Source organism: Nothoprocta perdicaria, unplaced genomic scaffold (assembly GCF_003342845.1).
Source record: "Nothoprocta perdicaria isolate Ctin4 unplaced genomic scaffold, notPer1 scaffold_108, whole genome shotgun sequence".
NCBI classification, from domain to species: Eukaryota; Metazoa; Chordata; class Aves; order Tinamiformes; family Tinamidae; genus Nothoprocta; species Nothoprocta perdicaria.
In genome coordinates, this window is record NW_020454183.1 from 1,758,797 (window position 1) to 1,778,331 (window position 19,535).

General features: G+C 36.7%; 1 protein-coding gene across 1 annotated transcript in view; it reads left to right on the forward strand.

Moving 5' to 3' along the window:
* Positions 1-19,535, forward strand: part of PPP4R3A (protein phosphatase 4 regulatory subunit 3A) — a 36,833-nt gene continuing 17,298 nt past the window's right edge. The window contains exons 1-4 of the mRNA XM_026046623.1: positions 1-142; positions 7,405-7,460; positions 16,773-16,871; positions 18,565-19,182. Of these exons, the coding sequence (XP_025902408.1) occupies positions 1-142; positions 7,405-7,460; positions 16,773-16,871; positions 18,565-19,182 (915 nt within the window). The remainder of the gene's footprint in view (positions 143-7,404; positions 7,461-16,772; positions 16,872-18,564; positions 19,183-19,535) is intronic.

Here is a 19,535-nt window from a genome sequence, read left to right on the forward strand (position 1 = left end):
ATGACGGACACGCGGCGGCGCGTGAAGGTCTACACGCTCAACGAGGACCGCCAGTGGGACGACCGGGGCACGGGGCATGTGTCCTCCTGCTACGTGGAGAGGCTGAAGGGCATGTCCCTGCTCGTCAGGGCAGAGAGCGATGGTAAGCGTGTGCGCGGGAAGGTGGCCGAGCCTCTCCTCCCACACAAGGAGGGGAGCTGGCGTTGGCTTTGTTGTCTCTTGCCTTAACGTTTTTGCTGCACGGCTAAAACATAATTCCTCAAAGCGAGGAGGCATCAGCCGTGGTTTGTGCTTGTTAGACCGGGAGAAAGAACTGGAAGATTGCCATCAAGTGCAAGCACTGTAGTAGAGGCACTTACTTGGCTCATAGCAAATACACAGGGCTGCATAACAAATATATTTGAGTCCCCTTGTGAGTCTTGTGCAAGATTTAGTGTCATTAGAGACCAAATCCGCTCTAGGCCCAAAACTGATCATCGTGAGTGCTGCCTTAGATGTTTCTGGAAGCAGTTCCCTCGTGAAAGGAGTTGCTTAAAACTTTGACCACTTCTAGAGTGATTGAAGAAAAAAGTCACTGGGTAGTTGTAAGGCTAAAATTTTTTTTCCCCTTATTTTCTTTATTAGTAAGATTATGCAGGAGACTTAACAGCTAACAATAATTATCAGTGTGCCGCTGTAGTAGTAAAGACAATACAATGGACAGAACAGTGTTTTTATGATTTTTTTTCCCCTTGAGATAGTATTTCTCAGTCCTTCAGTTTTGGATCTGCTTGTAAACAGACTTCAAATGATGCATTAGCAACTTCACATTTTTTACAAATTCTACTACTGTTTCAGTAGCAGTAGTGTCTTCCCCTGTGGCTACATGTTTAGACTAGTCTTGATTATTGGATGAATGAGATCTTGACTGCTGTGGTCGGAAGGGATTTTAAAGAATAAATCGTGCAATACCTTGTGTGTAAAGCCTGTCAACACATGACTACTACTCCATTAAATGTATAACCACTCTATTTACTGTATTACAGCTGTGAACCGTGGCTTGTTCCTGGCCATAAAACTCTTAATATTTTTATTTGGCCTTTTCATTATAGAAAGTGGGACATAAAGCAGCTCTAAAATCATTAATTCTCGCTATCTGAGAAAGTTCTGTCAAACTCTTCTGCAGTTTCTGTAGCGAAGGGATCGTGAGCTTATACAGAGGAACTGAATTTGCATCTGAGCAGGATTTTGATAATTGAGCTTCTTATGAGCTTGAATCTCAGGATTTTGTAGTTTGTTAATTACTTGAAACCCTAGCTGTGTTTGTTTTTTTTAATTGTGTTTAGTAAATAAGTTGTGTTTTTTATCTTGGTTTAACTAACTTTCTAGTATAAGAGAAAACGCTCAAAATGGAAGTAGACTTAATTTCAACTTGAATGAGGGAGGTTAAAAGAGGAGGACGGTTGTCACTAAACTTTTAAGCTAATCCTGTTTTTCAGTATATTTTGCTGTAGAGATAGTCTTGTTGTCTGCATGACTGCTGTGCTCAGGGGACTTTTTTTTTAGCAAATGTTTAAAAACTGTTGTGTTCTATTTTTAAACCCTAACCAAGTTTTCAACTTGAACGTAAGAAAGCAGAAGTACTGCAGTCAGCAACTCAATTTGCAAGAAATTGCCCGTTCCATTCAAACAAAAATGTGGGTTTAGTCACAAAAAGGGGTGTGTGTGTGTGTATATATGTATACACACACAAACATACAATGTGTGTGTGTATATGTAGACATACATATATATATACACTTATATATATATATATATATAAAGGTGCAAGTGATCTCAGAACAAACCTGAACTTGTTACTTTGTGTTGCACAGATCAAACGCTCTAAAATAATGCAGCCAATGGTGCTCTGACTTAGTAACAGCAGCTAATGCACCAAAAGTGTACTTAGTCCTTTAGCCTTTTTTCAACAGCATGTGCTTCTTCAACAGTATTGAACAGTTTATAGAGCTAAAGTTCTTGATTTTGTAGGTAGTATTGGACCTGAGGAAATGTGCACTCTTAATAAGCATAGCTTTTCAAACTGGCTTTTATAAATGTTATCTGTGATTTTTATTTCATTTACTTCATGTTAATTGTTTTGCAAGCTGATTTTGAAGGCATGTGTGGTCATCTTACAAATGTAGGCAAATGATTTGGAAAAAAAAAAGACTTGTGTTTTAGATGTTATGCAATTTGTTTTGTTCTGTAGCTCTTTTATTTCACCCAAATGAAATAGTTGACTATCATTTTCTGAGTTATCAAAGCACTCTAGCGCTGGGAACCTGAGCGCTATATCACTTACTTCCATGTTCTCATTTGATTGTTAGGTTGTTCTTTGTCAGTTACTCCTCTTTCCACAGCAGCAGTTCTTCCTTCCTCCTTTTCTAAGCTAGTTTTTCCTCACGTTTGACCTGAGATCCATGCTGTGCTTACTGGCCTGTTGTTGATTTACTCCAGGAAGCGGACTGAAAACTTAGGGACTGCCTAGAGCTCAGAGCTCTTGGTCTCTGAGTGCAGGAAGTGGTGGGGGATGTCAGAAACACTTCTCCTTGGAGTCTTGGAAATTCCCCTCCTGCTGAAGGGCTGCCTCAGCTGGGCACAGCAGCAGCAGAAGTGTTGCAGTTTGTTTGTCTTTCTGTGTGCACTTGCATGTAGTTCTGCCTTTTTTAATCACCAGGCTGTAACTTGCTGCTGTGCAGTGGCTGCTTTGCAAGCAGCCAAGTTTATATGACAGGGTTGGGGTGTTTAGATAAGGGAGCTGGAGTGACTTTCTGCAAGTCCAAGGTAAGTTAGTGTGATTGAGAGCAATTAAAAAAAAAAAAAAAAAGGCGCTTTTCACTCTGTTGTTACATGTAGGTGGTTGTTGTTGCTGGTGGAGTTGTTTGTTTGCTTTAACACATGCTTAAAATGAAAGAATTTAGAGCCAGCAAGTGATTTGTGTTCCTATCTGGTATGCTTTTAATGCTCCCTGCACTAAGCTTTGAGTCATTGCAAGGAATTTGGACTGATCTGCTATCAAAGAAAAATATCTTTAAAACTGTTTTCAGTTCAGATACATTATGCTTTGAAGCAGAGGGACTTGCATTTTCTACACTTAAATGGGTTTTTTTTGTAATGCAAAGATTTTCAAGGATATCCATGTGTTTTCCAGTTGCAGTGTGTTCTACTGGCTGAAGTGCCGTTGTGAACTTTTCTTCCTTACAAATGACTGACTTCTGTGTGAGTTTTGTATCATCAGGAGCTTTGATTTCCTGTCTTTTTCACATAGTATTTTAGACTGCTCTGCCTTGTCTCATTCTCAAAACCACTTTGTGCTTTTATATTTTTCCTGCCTGTTTTCACATTGTTTTGTTTTTCTTCAAAGAATGGCTGAATTGGCCCCTAAAATAAACTTTTTTTTTTGTGCAGCTAACTTATTTGTTAAAAGTTTAAGTCTTCAAATAAAGTCTTCCTACTAAACTTCTTGACAGGCCAAAATTGATCTTCCTGATCGGAGGCCCTGCCACCTAGTCAGCTGAGGCAATATCTAGTCACTGCTGTTGAGAAGTCCTGGTTTGTCCCTTTTAACACCTTTATTTTAGTGACTTCTCTGACACTTCTGTGTTGGGTGGTGTCTATCCTGTTGTTTCTTCAAGCTTGGTATTAGTAATGCTGCAACAGTGGTGGAAGAATTGCCAGAATTTGGTTTAGGTTGGTTTTCCCTTGCTCAGACTCCCAAGGATTATTTCTTTTTTTAAGAAGAGCTAAACATTACATAGAAGCTGTTGATAGGTGCCTGGAAGTGTCATGGTTTTCCTGGATTTTTTTTTTTTTTTTTTTTAAAGTAGCCTGATGGTATTAAAGCCTAAGTGTGACCCCATGCTGGAGTGTGACAAGGACTTCCTTGGGGAGCTCCTCGAGGAAGCAGCTGAACTGGCAAGCAGGAGACTGTTGAACAAATCTTTGATGGAAACACATAAGACTTTAAAAGAATTATGGACCAAGAAAAAAAATACAGGAAAGGACACCTCTTCATTAAACCCGTGTCCGTTTCTTGCAAAACCATTCTCTTGAATCGAAGGTTTGATTTTAAGCATGAGAAATGTCTACTCTGATGGGAAGTGAGAAGTAAACTATAGATTTTTTCTTTTTCCCCTTTTCAGGAAACATTAATTTGAGGTTGTAGTTTGGGAAATAACTAGATCTGCATATTTCTTCAGCTTATTAAAAATGAAGCTTGAGTGTAGGTGGATTTGGGATTTTATGTGATTTTTGAATAGAGCCAAGGAAGATGAAATTCTGTTGTGTATTTTTATAAAGGCTACATAATCTTAATGTGTTCTAGGACAGTACTAAGAGACAAAATAAGAATATAGAAAACATTTCACATGCACAGTTGTTCGTGATGAAAGAAAAAATATCTTGATTTGTTTGTATTCAGAAATCAATGCTAATCATGACTACGAGTGGCTAAGAGCTTTATTTGTGGTATATTACATATCTGTAACGTTTTTGTAAGGAGCATATTTGTGTTACATCTGTTACTGTTGCCCGGTTCCTAGAAGCGTGTAACAGCAACTCAGGACTAGTTCTTGCCACAAAAGGTCCTGCTCCTGTAAAGTCTGCTGTATGAAAGTAAACTCACTGGGCTAACTACTAGAGCAGTCACCGATTTCTAGTAACAGTCTGAGTTGTTGAACCCTTGGTGGGGGACAAGCTCTGCACAAATGGAGTATCAGCTTGTTAATGGGGCAGCTCAGCATTACAGAGCTCTGTTTATATTTTGGTGGATTTCTCTCTCTCTGAATTCCTGCTGTCTTGTAGTTATTGTCCTGAATGGTTAGGAATACATTGACTCATGTGGTAGTAGGAAGCAACTCAAGCCTAAGAAGGTTTTATTTGACTTTACTGCAGACATCAGATTCAGAAGGGAAGAACTGACCTTTTAAGTCTAATAAAGATGTCAGCCTCTAGTTTCTGCTTCTAGATTAGAAGATGTATGGTCCATATACTCTCTGTGTTTGGATGTTTTACATTTTTTAATACTGTATGTCAGATATGGCATTCAAGTTTTGTGATATTTTGCTAATTTCTTGTTTAAGAATTTCCAAGTCTGTAGATCTTTGTTCAGTAGTTAAATTACATAATGTTGAAATTATCAGTTGTTTTTAATTTTTATGAGGTACTGTTCTATACTTACCGCTATTAAATATTTCTGAATAGTAAAGACTTTATAGAAGCTAGGCAGCAGATTTAATAGCACTAAATTACACTGTGAACTTCATATAGGTGAGGCTACTGTTTTGAAAGTGAAAGTAGTAAATTGCTTATGGCCTGTAAATGATAGTTAGAAAGGGGAATATTGTTTCTAGAAGACCACTCGGCAACTTGGAAACCATGGCATAAGAACCATAGTGCGTTGGCCTCATCAACAAAGCTTAGTTTAGGAGTTCTCACTCCCTGGCCTTCTGCAGTCCTATTCTGTAGTTGATTATTTTATTTTAGTTAAGCTATCACACAATTCAGCTGTCAGCAACGCAGTTACTTGCAGTTACTTGCTTAAGTGATGTAGATTGAAAAAAGTAAAAACTAAAAAAATGAAGCAAGAGTATGTGTTTGGGGGGATTTTTTTGGGGGGGGAGCGAGTCTATATAAGATTTTTGTTGCTGGCTTATATCAGAGTTTGTAATATCAGAGTTTGTAAACAGCTCTGCTGGCAAGAGCAGCAGTGAGACAGAGTGGTAGCTTCTCAAGCCAGCTTCGCTACTGAAGGCTGCCTTTGGTAAAGAACAGACTTAGGGATTAGGAAGAAGCAGGCATCACAGGTTAGTTGCTGTTTACAAATGCATGAATTAGATCTTTTACAATTGTATTTGCATTGTAAGCTGTTTAATATTAAAACCCTTAAAAATTCTCAGTTCATGAAGTAATAGCTTTTTTTTTACCCTATGGGGAGAGAAATGTATTGATATTTGTGTTTCTTCAGTGATGTGCTCTTTCACCAAGTGAAGCACTGTGGTCTGAATCTTAATCCTTTTTCTCCCTCTCCTCCCCACAGACTACCATGTCCTGTTAGTCATTTTTCAGGAAGGGATGTGTAGGTCATGAGATCGTGTATGATGACATACAGTAAGCAGACTTAGGTATGGGAAGTTTTAGATGTGGATTTCATAACGTCTGTACTGTTAAGGAATTAAAAACGTTATTCATAATCAGTTCAGCAGGGTGATTCTGCTGTGGCATTTGGAATTACAATTTTCAGTTCCAAATATGATTTTTAAATCTAAAAAATATTTTTTGTCAAGCCTTTGAATTTTCAGGCCTTTCTACTCGAGAAGTTCAAAAAATTTAATTTTTCTTTAATGCACAAATTGCCAAAGAATTTAAGACCACATTTAAGCGCAGTTAATTTGTCAGATGCTCTGATAAGTACAAGACAACTTTAAAAACCATAGTTACAAAATCAAGAAACTAAGAATTTGTACTTAACAAGTAAGTTTAAACAAATAGAAAAACATTTCTTTAAAGGATACTTCCAGTCTTATCTTTTCAACTGTATAAGTTAATTTATCATTTTTTTCTCATAAATTTTGAGTGGAACTCTGCAGAGGCAAACGTTGAAGTTGCAGCGGTCAGGGTCCCAGTCATGTACTGGTGTTTGTGCAGCTGAGCAGTGAGCTTGGGTAAGAGGAGTGATCTGCCCTAAAATAAAAACAATTTTAAATGTGTGTGGGTGTTTTTTTTTTTCTTTTTTTGCTAGCTCAACTCTAAATATGTATCAACACAAAGGGCTTACACAAAGGGATGGGCTTACACAAAGGGATAAGGAAGGTGAAGAAGAGAGTTGGGAAGGAAATTGATGTAGTGATTTTTGAATTTCTGTAAACTGCTGTGAAACCACATTTCCTCCGTTCTTCATGTCTAAAGTTTTTGGTGTTTGCAGTCATAGTGATTGCCACAATCAGCATTAGTTTTTTGATGTGCTTTTTAATAAGCTAAATATGTGTTTTTAGCTTACATTTGAGCCGTAGTTGGCAAGTTTTAAACAAAACAGTAAGTGCCCTACAGAAGGTATTTGTGGGATTAATGGTGATTAATCTGTTTGCTGGTGTTCATTAATCGCCATCCGTAATGGTGACTTGCTAATCTGTTCAGTTCTAACCATTTCTTATTGAAAAATGATCTACTAAGAACAACAGGTTAAAAATTCAGTCTCCAAAATATTTTTAAATATTTTTTGCTATGTGAGTAGTAATTTTGAGGAAAAATGAAAAATATGGGTTTTGTTCTGTGTGTTTTGCAGAGGAAAATTATTTTAATAATTGAGGAATTAATTACCAGAATATTTATGTTGGGATATGTAACTGTAGTACAAATGTAAATAAATGGATTTTTTTCTTCTAGGTTCTCTTCTTTTGGAGTCAAAAATTAACCCAAACACTGCGTATCAGAAACAACAGGTAAATATACTTTTTTTTCCACACATTTTTAAAAGCACATTCTTCAGAAATATTGTCATTTTTTACTGCCTCTTTTTGCAAATTATCTTTTAGACTCTTGTACGAGGAGGCAAAAGATGATGGTGTTGTGAGGTTTTTGTGTTTCTCTCGATATCTGTGTGATTTCACTGCTTTCTTTGTAAAATGATCTATCCTACTCGTGCTTCTGTCTTACACAGCTCAAGAAATGCTGTGGGAGAGACGGGCAGTGCAGAGCTGCAAAAATCACAAATTATTTGAGGTTTCTACAGATCACAGTAACTGAAACAATATAATTGGATTTTTCTTATTTCCATATCAATTATTATAGTGTATTTTTATTGAAAAGAGAGGATTAGATGTCTTTAAAGCTTTTTATGTCTTTATCTTTGCTTGACTTTTAGTTGGAAGGAGGATGTAGGTTGCTACTGCTTCAAAACTTTCCATATACATAAGAACAAATTCTCAGCTCTCAAGTCCACACTTCACTTGCATTGGGAGCCCTCAGGAGAGCTACTCTGCACGAGGAGGAGCAAACTGTTGCTCTTACCTCATGATTAGTGAGAAATGCCCTAGAGGCTGAGAAATGCTGGACCAGATTGCATTTTAATGCCTGTCTGGTCAGCTCTGGCTTGCTAAAATCCTGTCAGATACACTCAGTGTGTTTAAACTGTTTAAGCTGAAGAGTGTTTTATTACAAACATAGGCTTCTGTAGTGCTGCTCACAGGCAGGCCCAGTGGTTCTTTGAATGCAGCTGTTTATAAGGCTACATGTCAAAATGATTGGCAAGAATGAGTATGTTTTAAAAATACCCTCTTAGCAGCACTTAATTTTATCCTGTATCTGCTCCTTGATAGAATTCATCATGCACTATGCAAACTGAACAACTATGGAGGGTAGTGCTGAGATGCAGAGTCAATTGCATGGAATAAGAAAGGAAAACTCTTTAACTTGACTAGCAAAAATACCAAGTAAACTAGCTGCAAGTTGTAGTCCTTGCTCGCTTGAGCTTGTGGGAATGACCTCACTGAGGTAATTCCAGCTTTAGGACTACTGAAATGACACCATATGTTTTGTATAAACAGCATAAGATGCTGTTCTAGTATAAATTTGCCTTGCTAGTTTGAATACGTTCAAAATGTATTGAGGGGCTAACTTTGCATTGACAGGGTTTCTGCCAGATCAAGTACTGAACAGCCTTAGAATAAAAGTAAAATCATAAAATTTAGTGCAAGCCGCCATACGTACTTGTCAGCTCAACAGCAGTTGAGCTGTGAGCTCCTTCCTGCTCTGGGTCTAGCGTGTATTGTAATCCAGCAGAGCACAAACCCCTCCTCAGAATTACAAAAAAAAACAGTAACTCAAGCTCAGCAAAAATTTAAAGGCAGCTCCTGCAAGATCCACTTGTGAAAGTGTGACAGTTTGGCTTAGGATGCCACTTAATTCACTATTTGCCAGAGGTCAGAAAAATTTGTTCCTCAGTCTGCGGTTGTCAGTTGTCTTAAAATTTCAATAAAAATCTTTCAGAGTTTAAGGACTTACAACTTAAGAACATCACAATGCAAGTTACTCCTATCAGCCTTTTATCTCAGAATTCAAAAAAAAAAAGAGGGAAGGAACCATGCATTTAGTTTTCAAGGGGGTTATTATAGTGGTACACTGAAGCTGTTTTTATCGTGACATACCTTGTGTGGCTTATAAGCTCCTTGGGTATCTAATGGAGTAAGTGGATGAGTTCTGGCATTTGTCCAGGTTGCTGTGAGGTTTGTAAGGAGAAACAGTGTTTTATTGGACCAGCTGATAAGGTTTGGGGCAGAAAGGAAGGAGAGGTGCCTAACAGAAAAGCGCCTGGGGAGTGTGCTCTACTATTTGCTTTGAATCCAACAAGCCTGTAACCACCTCTGTAGTAAGTGCTGATCTTATTCCATTGATGAATGAATGGCAGTTCTGCCCTGTTCTGCCTATTCAGCATTACTGGTGCCAGTTTTAAATACTCAAACAGATGTCTTACTAATTGCTGATACCACAAATTATGCCATCTTAGAGTGTAAGATATATTTCAGTGATGATTATCACAGCTCAGGTGATTATTTGTCAGTATGTTAGTGTGCAGATCTGAGTATAAGCTTGTCTTGCTTTCTCTGGTCTGTTGATCTCTGAAATATGTATGGAGATTACCAAAAAATCCTGTGAATCTGAGTTTTAAGTCAAGCTTTCTACTCTAGAGCGTGGGGATTTTCTGTTTGTTTTGCTTTGTTTGCATTAGGATTGAAAGCAAAGCTGGCTGTTTATTTTGGATAAATCAGATCGCTACGTGCATAGATGTTGCTGTCGTGGGATACTCTTCTACTTGAAGAGGAAGAATGCTTAGCAGATCTTGTGGTGCACATTTTTCATGTGCTTCATCTATGACAATCTGTTCCCCAGTTGTCCCAGACTTACCTCCCATCTACATTCTTGTTACAGTTCTTTACGCCAAGAAGCACATAGGTATTTTTAGCTGTCTTTTCACTAGTTGGATGAACGAGTTATAATCTTTCTGTCACAATGAAGAGTCATTTTCTGCAATGCCTTAAAAGACATAGATGTGCCGATACACCTGATTTCATAACACAGTTACTATTATGGAAGATTTTAAGTGTTCTAAACAGTGAACTTCCTAGCAAACTCATCTTTACTTAGTGCTTTAATTAAAAAAAAAAATAAAATGTAGGAGAATAATGTGCTAGTAAATAAAAACTTGAGAAACTAATCTCAAACTCAGAAAAGTGACTAATTTCCTATGTTAAGGTAATATTTGTATGCAGAAGACTTCTAATAAAGCATAATGAGTTGATCGAGTGATGACTTTTCCCTCTGTATTGTATTTTTGTTTAGGGCTATATGTTAGGTTTTATTGATACTTCTTAAATGCTTCAATGATTGTACTATAATTTAGGTGTGAATTATACTGTATTGAATGGTGGGTAAAATGTGTACAGTTTAAAACTAAATTCCGCTTAGTAAATGTAATTTATGCTGCTGGACCGCATGTATAGAAGACAGTTTATTCCATTGTTGATTTTTTTCTTAATATATTAATAAATGTAGAAGTTAATGCATGTGACACCGAAGTAGTCAATTTACACACTTCAATCCATGCTGTGTTTATTTTGGAAGACATCATAATGAGACAGTCACAGAATCCTAGTAATAAAGGTGCTCTTGTTAAGAACAGATAATTGTTATTCCAGAAGTCAACAATTGCAGTAGTATTTTAGGACAATGCACCTCTTACACGACCTTGAAGGACCAAATAGCACTGCGTCTACAGAGCTTATCTGGGGAGAAAGCTGATCTGGGTGTGGACTCAAATATATTTTTCAAATGCATTTGTGACAATGGTGCAGCAGTGGAACCATAAACACTTATATCCTCAACTTTATTTTAGATAACAGGATGTAGACCAGTGATGAAGTATGCATTACATCCCTTTTTGTGCTTGACACAAGAAGACTTAAGTTGTTAACAGCTTTCAGCTACACTGTCTGTACTAAAAACTTCAGTATCCTCTACTTTGGCAGTCTCTTTGCCTCCTCTCCGGGTCCCCACAAGAACACAATTCATGATTTTATCCACAGTGCCATCTACTAGCCAAATAGCTCAAAGGTGGAATGAATGGTGAAAATCAGGCCTGTTAACAACATAGCTAAAATATGAAAAGGTCCAAGCAGATACTGGCAGAGCATTCAGATAAGATAAACTTCCTGTATTTGTTATTGGAACAAGGGTGTCAACATGGAAGCTGTTACAATAAAATTTGTGCCTGTTGTAGCTAAGACAGTAAGGAAAAGGGGCTATGTGAGGGGAACAAGCAGGGTGACTGCAGCTGGCTGTGTGTGCAGTTTTCTGTTTAGTAGCCGAAGGATTCTGCTTCTGTTTGACTGAAGGATTCCTTTTCTTCCCCACCCGAATTTTCCTGTGAAACCTCTCTTTTCTGCTGCTTCTGGATTTTTCTTCTATGGGATCCACTGAACTGCAGCATTGAAGTGAAGTGTGATTGCTGAGCTTCCAAGGAAGCGAGTAGAATACATTCTGCTAGAAGACCAAGTATGTCTTAGATGTTACTCAGGTTTAGAGTAACTTCTTAGCATATCTAAATGCATAGGTTCCAGGTGAGCAGCTGCACAGAACCACAAACAGAACTGAGACTTTATGTGACACTGTGAGGGCACCTGTTTTGTATCCTGAACATTCTGCTGAAACCCATTGACTCTGTATGCTTTGCTTAATAAAATACTGGTGCTATCAAAGAACATTTTGTAAGAAGAAACCTAGTGATTTTACTTTCCAATGTAAATAATACACCAGCAAGTTCTGAAAGGTAGTCTGATGTTTCCAAGGAAGTGTCTTTAAGTATAAGCAAGGTCAAGGCTTGAAGTAGGGGTGTGAGCAATACAGTCTGAGATTAGCTTACTCAGCTGCACTTCCAGTGACAGGAGGGGACCTGTCATGGTCTGTGTCACTTGAATGCTAGTAAGAAGGAATTATTCAGTTGGAACTGAATGGAAACAACTTAGTGCAAGTGAGATTTTGTGAAAGACCTGTCTATTTTAACAGATCAAAACTTCGACCTCTTGGGAGTATCTTAAATCTTACAGGAATGCTGAAAGAGTATTTTGGAATTCAGCAAGTTGTCCTGCAGTATGTTGATAAGTTATCAGAATACTGTGTGCTAGAGAAGCCTTTAGGTACTAGATGATTTTGAGTAACATGTTTTGTTTTGGATTTTTCTTCTGGTCTGGCAATAAATGTCTGCAGGGAAGAGCAATGTTCTCTCTGGATGCTAACACCAACCAGAAGAGACTGACAACTACCAGATCACTTCATTTTCTCACATTAGGAAAAAAAAATGTAAATCAGTTCTACTACAGAGTCAAATCCTGATGAATTGCTTAAAATTTCTCTTTATGAAATCCAAGGGCTTTTGAAATAATAGAAATGTACAACATGCCTGCTGCTCTGCTTCCCAAAAAGTTAAATAAAACTGGTTTAATATCCAATAAAAAGTGTGACTTCTGATGGGCTTTAGGGGGATGACACCAATATTTGAGACTAATACTATGCCTCCATCTACCCTTCTGTTAGGGAAAACTAAGCCTGGAGAAGTTGTTTCAAAGCGTGAGGAGAGACTGCAGTAGATAGCATTTGATAGACTAAGCCCTTTCCACCTATGTGTAACTAGCAATGCTTGCTGGTTTAAACTGATGCAGTTGTGAGGTTTTTTTTTTTAAATTAGCTTCTTAAGAATGAAGTTTCGGACAAAAATGTGATATTTCATAGTTGTTCATTGAAAGCCAACCGAACCCTGAAGAAGTTTCAACTTAGGCTGTGTGTTTACTCTTAAAAATAAAGAGTGCAAAAATTATCCTCTTCTGGTTGATGTGATAAATATTTATTTATGGTAAGACTGAGTACATAAGTCCTCTAGGAAGAACTCATGCTCGGAATCCTTGCTGAAATTAAGAACTCCTTGATATTTCTAAGCAGTCATAATGAAAGAAGACAAATTTATATCAACTATCTCAGGGAAACAGCACAGTTACCTTCTATAAGATAAGAAATGTTAACACATTCAAGAAGCACTACTGTCAAAATATTTTTGCAAAGCAGTCAGTGATTTTCCTACTCAAGTTCAGAAAGCAAGCTATGTATTAGTAGTTTTATGATTATTACCTTCATGTTTTAAAAAGGTCTTTCCAAAAACTCGTGTGCCTTCAAAAATATGAGAACCTAGAATACAAAGATTCCCAGAGAGAATATAAAATAAAAAATACATCTTTTATTTAAAAATGTATAAAATCCTTCACCAATGAAACATTTGTCCAAGTTTTTGCCTTAATTCATACGATGTAGTTCATACAATGCTGTTTTGCACATCAAAACCAGTCAACAGACAAAGCAAGTATTAACAGGTTCATTTTGGAAACATCTCCCTTTAGTATAACGTAAGTAAAAAGGTCACATGCTTTTAATTGCATTTAAAGAAGAGCTAGTTGAGAACAAACTTAACATCTTCATTTAGATCTATCTGTGCAGTTCTTGTTTGGAGAATAATTTTAGTCTGTAGTGCAGAAAAAGGGTGATTTTTCTAAGAGAATTGAGCAGGAGCTGCATCTAAGAGATATCTGGGAATGAAGAGCAGAAGACCAGTGTGCAAGACTTATTTCCATACCTCTCTATAGCTAATATCTCTCTAGTTTAGTTTAGTCTAAATTAGACTAAACTAGTCTTAGTTTAACAGTGAATTTAAACTTTAACTGAAGAGGGTATTATGCAACAGTGAATTGTTTTATCCCCTTTTTTCACTGTCTCTTTTCAAATGCCCTTTGAGGCCAGGAGGGTTTATACAAACAGATATTCTCTTACTAAAGGTCCAGAGAACAGAAAGGGCTATATTTATATTGAGGTACTGACATGAATGGATAAGATGAAATCCCTCTGTGATGATAAGACAGACTGAGAACTCTCATGCTTTAAAGTTGTTTGTGTTGGCAGTTGCAAAATACTTTTCTAATATTAATGAAGTGAACTTGAAAATTACTGTTCTGTCATTCAAAATATTTCAAAGTCTTTCAGCAGGTTTTTTTATTTTGCTTTCCAAAGCAGGAACAATTTAAAAAAAAAAAAAAAAAAAAAAGAAACAGCATTTGTAAAGATAAAAGATAAAAAATAATCTCTGAACTTCCGTGTGTGACAGTGGATTATCTTGTTGACAAGAACAGTTGCTGTACTATGGCCAAATACACTTTACACGTGCATGACTGCAGTTAGCAAAAGCAGACTTGCTGTTGAGTCTTCCCTTTCATCTCTCCTGTGCCTGTCTTCCTCCCTCCTTTGCCCTCTTCCCCAGAGGAAGAAAGCCAGACCAGCCTGCGTTGGTCAGGTGCTAACTTGTCCACAGAGATAGATGTGGGAACATCGTTTATTTGACTTGCGTTTATTTGACTTGCGTTTATTGACTTGTTCATGTGAATAGTGCTGTCATCGTTTGCATTCCTTTTGTCATTTCCCTACTTCTTAGTCATGTTCTTGGTACAGAAGAAAAAGCACTTTGAAATGCCTCTGCGAGTGGCTTGCTCAGAAACCGAGCAACTTTCGCTGTAGGGAGGAATATCTCAGAGATCTTGCCTGCTTTAAATCTACTTACGTACTTATTTATTTTTGTTAAGCTAACAAAACACGGCTCAGCAGGAAGGTGATCAGACAATAGCTTTAACATATATGGCACTATATATACCAAAGACACGGATTGATTGTAAATTGTATTTGATTTTGCCGTGGTGAATACAGTGCACATTGCAGTAAAATTTATTCTGGTTATTATAATGGTTACAGAAATGGAAGTTGAAGACACATTAACGTTTAGTGACTGAGGCAACTTCAGTTTTATTCTCATTCTTCTCGTAGTCTTTAATTTGGGTTCTTTTTTTCCTTTGGGCCTTCCGTTTCAGAGTTACTGTAAGCTGCTGTTTTTCTTCCTGGATAGGTGTGAGCTGTACTAGGTGCTGTCAATCTGTTATTACCAGAGTATTTGCACTGTATTCTGCTTTGTAGAGGACAGACTATTAATTGTGACTTTCTTTCTTCCTTTTGTATTTTGGAGGTGGTCTTCCTAAATCCCTTTCTTCTGTCTACCACCTCTTCCTCAACCCTTTGGAAAAGGAAAAGGTAAACTATTTGCCATTTGCAAGGTAAACCCAGGAGTGCATCCCAAGCAGTATAGCTGCTCTGGTAATGGCAAATTGATTATACTGTGTTGCTTGGCTAACTCCTAATGGAGCTAGTTGCATCGTGTTTTTAATGTGACAGGTTAGTTAAGGTGTTTTCTGGTAAGTGCACACTGAAATCTAGGCATTAGATTTATCTTTATTGTCAGTGCTCATCTTAATATTTGAAGTAACTTCAGCTTAAATAAAGCTGTTTTAAGTTTGATACAGGTCCAGCAAATTTTTGCACTTCTTCTAAATGAATTCCTCTAGAAATAATCACTGCAAGCATAGTCTATATTTAGTAAGCACAGATACTCTGCTTTATGGTTCTCAGTGAGATATAACTAGAAAAGTTCTCTTTTTTTTTTTTTTTTTTTTGCACTAGTGATTAAATGCTTGGTTTAATATTTAATTGAAATAACACTCGTTCATTTGGCAGCGTATATTTAGTGTGGATCATATTTCCACTAGACTTTCCTTTCATTTCCTTTTCTTTCCTGGATTAGATTTTCTTCTCTAAGTCATTTTGTGATTCTCTCTCTCTCTCTTTTTTTTTTTTTTTTTTACCTTCATTCTCTCAGTAATTATGATTTAGCAGCTTGTTTGTAAACTGCTGCATCACCTAGCTTACCAGTGTGCTGTACTGGCCTTTGCACTATTGCCTGCCACTTCTGTATTTCCGTTTTGGATGCAATATGAGGGTTCTCATAAACTCTTGAACTGTTTTAATAAGTAGATGGGAGCTAAAGTTTCTGGGTAGAAAGCTAAGCAGTATTTTAACTAGATTCTCTAAATCTAGAGTGAAATTGCTATCCTTTCAGAACGGCAGTTTGGTCTGACTAAAAGTGCAGTGAATGGTTCAATATAAAAGGTATGCATGTTTAAGGCAGCTCACTGTATGCGTATTGTCAGATCTGTTCTTTCTAAGCTTCGTGGGCCTCTTGATGCATCTTTTTAAGCTGCTGTTCTGTGCATTAGCAGGGTTTAGAGGCCTTCCAAAAAAAAAGTAATTGTAACTTGCGTCCTGCAAAATAGTTGCCGTTATTTGAACTCCTTTTGAAAGAGATTACAGAATCACGGAATAGTTGAGGTTGGAAGGGACCTCTAGAGATCGTCTAGTCCAACTCCCTGCTACGCAAAGGATTACAAGAAATTAAAAAAAAAAACCCCAAAACTCATGCTGGTTTCCTCTATTACTGTGTTTTATCAGAGGATTAAGTGAGATAAAATTAGATGTTATAAATATAGCTTTTGACATTTAAAAATTTATGGTCACATAAATGGAGACTGAAAACACTTTAACTTGTTTGTTCTGATTTATGTTGAAGTGTGTTTCAATTTTCACCCCCAAGAATCTCAGAGTGTAATCTCTCTTACAAAATCTTTCAAAGTATGATAATTAAATTTGAATTGCAGCTCTGTGCTGTCATAATTAGATGTCAGAGCTATGTTAAAATAACTCATGTACAAGTCTTTTAACATTATTCAGGTTTGTAAAATCTGAAATACATTGACTAAAAACTTTTCTACTTTTCTTTAAAGGATACCTTGATTGTGTGGTCTGAAGCTGAAAATTATGATTTGGCACTTAGCTTTCAAGAAAAAGCAGGATGTGATGAAATATGGGAAAAGATATGCCAGGTAAGTTTAATGTTTGTTCAAGACACCCAGTAATCTTAGTCTTTGTGTTTGTGAGTTTTAGGCTGTCTTAAGTAGTTAATTAGAGCCAAAGAAAAACAAAACAACAGCCTCTCCCCAATTTTTGCCTTTTTGGATGTGAAAGCTTCCCTCTCTACCTAGAAATCTAGTATGAAGTTCTCCTGTGATTTTCACAGAGCCTTTTCAGGTTGTTTTAGGTCACTTTTTAGATTCATTTCCTACCAAGGAAATTTAGCTGTAAAACAAGTGCTTAAAGCATTTTGAAATAAAGCAGTGTTCATAAGTAACTTTTTACTTCTTGGCTAGAGTGTATAGTTTATCTTTCTAAGGTTTTTTTTAGATGGAAGAATGCATAGGAGCTCTGACTTAACTGATATTTGTAAGATACTAGCTAAAACCCAGAGAGTTTAGTCAGTGTGTCCTATCACTGATGTGATTATCATAGTTATTACTTAGTTCATTACCAATTATTTCAGTTATGTGGGTTTTCTCTTTAAATTTGTCAATTCTTTCCTTGAATACTTCTTGCTCTTAATAAGAATATACTTCTCTCAACTGCCTTCAGTATTTTGTTTTACTGAATACATTTACTTTTTCAAAAGTGAAGCAAAAGAAACACGGTTTCATTCTTTGGACTTTGCTTAAAGCAGTAACATTTTTGCAAGAATCTAGTGTTTTTACATCCTATTTTGAGACCTGCTACTGTGTAGTGGTCTAGTATACTTTAAACATTTTTACCTTCTTTAGACATTAAAGCCTTCTTTTAAAAGAAAATCTCTGATACTGCTCGATAGTAGATGTGGCTGCTGATAGGGAACAGTAAATGAATTTAAAAGCCTTCTACATTTGAATCTATGTGCATATGGAATTTATGTTGTCCGTGGAGAATTATTTCTCCAAGATTTTTTTTTGTTGTTGTTAAATTTTAAGATTTGAAAAGCCCTGTGGCTTCTGTTTTTCTACGTGGCAGTACCTTTTTGGATCTGATGCATCATCAAACAAATACCACAGTTAAGATGTAACAGACTGAAATACTGGCATGCAAACATCTTTGTTAATCTTTTTCTCTAATTTGTACTTTCTGCAGTTTACTGGTTACATCTCTGGAGATCTCTACAGATCCTGTGCCTTGTTTTTCTGACAGTTTCAGATTTCCTGTATTCTTTATTAATGTTGGGTTCCTGTTGTCTGTACTTGAAGAGTTTTGTAGACTTCGCTGTGGATTCTGTGCCTCTATTGAGTATTTAGAAAGCACACTGTAAAACATGTAGGCTTGCAACTTTCCAGACCTGAAAAACAGTAAAACTAACAAGACTAGCCTCTTTATTTGGTTTAAGCAGGAGCATCGACAGTCTGCTAGTAATTATGAATTTCCATTTGTATATGGAGTATTCAAAAATATATCTTTTACTTCTTTTTTTATTCTTTGTTGCTAGCTTCTCTTTTTATAGGGAATAAATACAATTAAATATCTAATACAGAAAAAAAAGTTATTTCTTCTTTTGGAAGAAATTATTTGAATCTCGTATCTTCTAAACCAGCAAATGGCAGTCTGAAACTTGCATTTGTATTTTGGCAAGAAAATGTATGGCAGTTGAAATGATGTTTTAAGAAAAACGTTAAAAAATCATTAAACATTAAAACTTCACTTTTCTGCAAACATCTTATTTTGTAGGTCCAAGGCAAAGACCCTTCTGTCGACATTACTCAGGACCTCGTGGATGAATCTGAGGAAGAACGTTTTGATGATATGTCATCACCAGGTCTAGAATTGCCATCCTGTGAATTAAGTCGCCTAGAAGAAATTGCAGAACTTGTGGCATCTTCCCTGCCTTCACCATTGCGTCGTGAAAAGCTCGCACTAGCACTGGAAAATGAGGGCTATATTAAGAAGCTCTTAGAAATTTTTCACGTGTGTGAGGACTTGGAGAACATTGAAGGACTACACCACTTATATGAAATTATCAAGGGAATCTTCCTTTTGAACAGAACTGCACTTTTTGAAGTCATGTTTTCTGAGGAATGTATAATGGACGTAATTGGATGCCTAGAATATGATCCATCTTTATCACAGTCACGGAAACACAGGGAATTTCTGACTAAAACAGCAAAATTTAAAGAGGTGATTCCTATATCTGACCCAGAGCTGAAGCAAAAAATACATCAGACATACAGAGTACAATATATTCAAGATATGGTTCTACCCACTCCCTCAGTATTTGAGGAAAATATGCTATCAACTCTTCATTCTTTCATCTTTTTTAATAAAGTGGAAATAGTTGGTATGTTACAGGTAAGTTTGACAATTTCAGACTTTTAATTTGAGTGTTGACAAATAACATTGGACAATATTTCTTGGAAAGACTGGGTTCCTTCCTTGGAGCCATCCCTTCAAAACGAATTCGAGTTTTATAGAAGTGATATATAAAAAGAAAAGAAAGAAATCTGAGCATTGAACTGTTTAATTGATCATAGATAAATTTCAGATTTTGCACTAGATACTTTATAACTGATAACTTTGATAACCTTAACCTTGATAAACAAGATCACAGCATGTATATCCTAAACAGAAGGCTTTAATCATCATGAAGTAACCAGTCTGAGAAGCCTCACAAACCTGACTTTAAGAGAGGACTGAAAAACACT